This window comes from Quercus suber, unplaced genomic scaffold (genome assembly GCF_002906115.3).
Source record: "Quercus suber isolate HL8 unplaced genomic scaffold, Cork oak 2.0 scaffold_1843, whole genome shotgun sequence".
Lineage (NCBI taxonomy): Eukaryota > Viridiplantae > Streptophyta > Magnoliopsida > Fagales > Fagaceae > Quercus > Quercus suber.
In genome coordinates, this window is record NW_027071190.1 from 1 (window position 1) to 2,687 (window position 2,687).

Consider the following 2,687-nt stretch of genomic DNA (forward strand, 5'->3'; position numbering starts at 1 on the left):
AAACATTCAAACCCTAAACTCTCTCTCTCTCTCTCTCTCTCTCTAACTTCGAATTTTCGGTTGTCAACGCTCGCAGAGAACAATGTCGTTCCTCGAAATCGAAGCTCGAGAGTAAGTTTTTTCTACTTTTTTATTTTCCTTCTTGCTTTTATTAGCAAACAAACAGGTTTTTAGGAGAAGTTGATTTCGGTCTCTGTTTGGCAGAAACAGATTTTTTTCGCATTATTCACTAACTTAAGTTCCTGCCCACTGTGTAATCTAGTATGTAAGCTAAGTATGTGTAATTATGGAACGTAATATCCTTATTGCTCAATTTGTGTGTATATATGTATGTATGTAACATTGATTTGATTCACATATAGAGTAAAAGTTTTGTTTTGTTTAAATTTTACTTTTTTTGATAATTAAGAAAAATTTATCAAAAGAATTACTCAAAATTATGCGCAAAAGAAGTGAATTTGTGATATGTATTAGTGTATTACAATTTGTATGACCCCATACTCGAGTTGAGACCGATCAATCTGTCTGTATTCTCAAACATACTTAATGGGGATGGAGGAAACAAGATTTGGGTGTGTGAGATGTTATTAGTGTTTTAGCTACACGAGATATTGATGCGGTGTTGTAATTTTGTTGTTGTTTTCCTTTCAGTGTGATCAAGATTGTGCTCCAATTTTGCAAAGAGAATTCTTTGCACCAAACGTTCCAGACGTTACAGAGCGAGTGCCAGGTTTCTTTGAATACTGTGGACAGTGTGGAGACGTTTATTGCTGATATTAATAGCGGGAGGTGGGATGCGATACTGCCTCAAGTGTCTCAGCTCAAGCTTCCCAGGAATAAGTTGGAGGATTTGTATGAGCAGGTAAATAGAACGCCACTCACTGATGCGATCTTTATTGTTTCATTATTATTTGACATTGTGGTTTGTTGATTTTTATGTCATGTGGATGCGTTTTTTATTAGGTTTTTTGAATTTTACTATGGTGATGTAATTTTACTCCAATAGAATTTATGATTAGAGAATGACTAATAAGTGTGCCCTAGAAAAGGATACCCGAATAATCATTGTTTACATGGTTAGATTATTATTGGGTTTGATTTATCCAAAAATAAAGCAAGTTCTAATAAGAATATGTTGTTCCAATAAGAATCTTTTGTTTTGAGATTTTTTGGGGATAAGTAATGGTATTTTATTAAGTAAATAGACTGCTTCATGCACACAATAATGAACACAAAGTAGCCTAAATTATACACAAAATTCTTGGGAAAAAATGGAAAGACTCGGCCCAACTTCCATCCTCCCCCAAATTCATGCATCATAGCTTTTGATTCTTTGATCATTTTATTAGTAGATACTTATCCGGTGAGCGAGGATATGACTTGTTAATTACCAAGCTGAAGCCCGAAGTTTGAGGTTGTCTTATTGGGTTCCAAGGGAACTTAGTGGTTTTCTTTACCTTGGCCTTTTCATGTTTACTTGGGGTTGCATCTTTTGGTTGAAGTTGAACTGCATCCTGTGGAGAATTCTTTGAACATCTGTCAGAGGGGTCATTCATCACTGGTAGTGTTGTATTTATAAAACAGTTGGAGAGGCTGTGGATCATTTTCTATTACATTCCTTGGTTGCTAAAGTTGTGGAATTCTTCTCTACAGGAATATCTTGAGTGATGCAAGATTAGTCTTTGTGTTGATAGTTTATTGTCAAAATAGGTTTGGAAGAGGCAGGTGCAGTGTAGATTGTAAGGCAAATTTACCATATGATCTGGTTTATAGAGAGGGAGAGAAGAAAGTAGTATATTAGGGGATAGAACTTGTTTTCGTAAACACAAATTGCTGTTTCTGTGATTTTCGTTTCCATGGATGCCGTTCTCTCAGATTTGGCTCTTCTCTATCCTTGTAGGAGTTTCTGGATGCTCTTAAAATATGATTTTTCAAGTTGGGTTGGCTTTGGGTCGAAAGAGTTCCATCTGTGTTTGGACCTCTATGTTAGACTGATCCCAAAATTATCTCTTCCAGGTTAATTTCATGCTCTTGTTGCAGATTAGTATGAAATATATAGACTGTTTAGCTTAACTTTGAGGTAATTTTAGTAGACACATTGTGATTTTACTATTCTTGTGAATTTTGCAGATTGTATTAGAAATGATTGAACTTCGAGAATTGGATACCGCACGTGCTATTTTAAGGCAAACTCAGGCAATGGGTGTCATGAAGCAAGAGCAGCCTGAAAGATATTTGCGACTTGAGCATCTCCTAGTCAGAACTTACTTTGATGCGAATGAGGTTAGTAGCTAGTACTAATGTGGTTGTTTGATGTGTTGTTTATTTGCATCTTTCATGTCATGAAAGTATTTTATGTTATTGTTATTATGGTTGTGTTGGTTTTGAATATCTTCCTTTGGAGAACTCCTTATTGAATTTCATTACTATTTTCTGTAGTAATGTTATTACATTTCCCATAAAATGGGAGAAAAAAGAATTAGATGACTAGGAGTCCATTGGAAAGCAACATCAAGAATGTCACAAATCAATAGAATATCTAGTGAATAGTGAGACTCTTATATTCAAAGAGTGTTACATTTAACAGGAAGTAGATCTTTAGCTTTGAAAGTTATATTTAGCCATGAAATTTACGTATCTTATATGGCTACTTAGTAGTATTTGATGTAGTTATTTAGCAGAACCCT

General features: G+C 34.8%; 1 protein-coding gene across 1 annotated transcript; it reads left to right on the forward strand.

Moving 5' to 3' along the window:
- On the forward strand, nt 1-2,316 carry LOC136066093 (suppressor of mec-8 and unc-52 protein homolog 1-like). Its single transcript, XM_065769959.1, has 3 exons — nt 1-111; nt 652-862; nt 2,131-2,316. The coding sequence occupies exons 1-3, from the start codon at nt 83-85 to the stop codon at nt 2,293-2,295; spliced, it is 405 nt and encodes a 134-aa protein (XP_065626031.1). The 5' UTR covers nt 1-82; the 3' UTR covers nt 2,296-2,316.
- Nucleotides 2,317-2,687: the final 371 nt, after the last annotated feature.

Excerpts from the sequence above, each read along its gene's own strand:
- LOC136066093 (XM_065769959.1), top strand. The coding sequence starts at position 83 with ATGTCGTTCCTCGAAATCGAAGCTCGAGA. Across the intron at positions 112-651 it reads CTCGAAATCGAAGCTCGAGA|TGTGATCAAGATTGTGCTCC; the intron begins GTAAGTTTTTTC and ends TTTTCCTTTCAG. Across the intron at positions 863-2,130 it reads TGGAGGATTTGTATGAGCAG|ATTGTATTAGAAATGATTGA; the intron begins GTAAATAGAACG and ends TGAATTTTGCAG.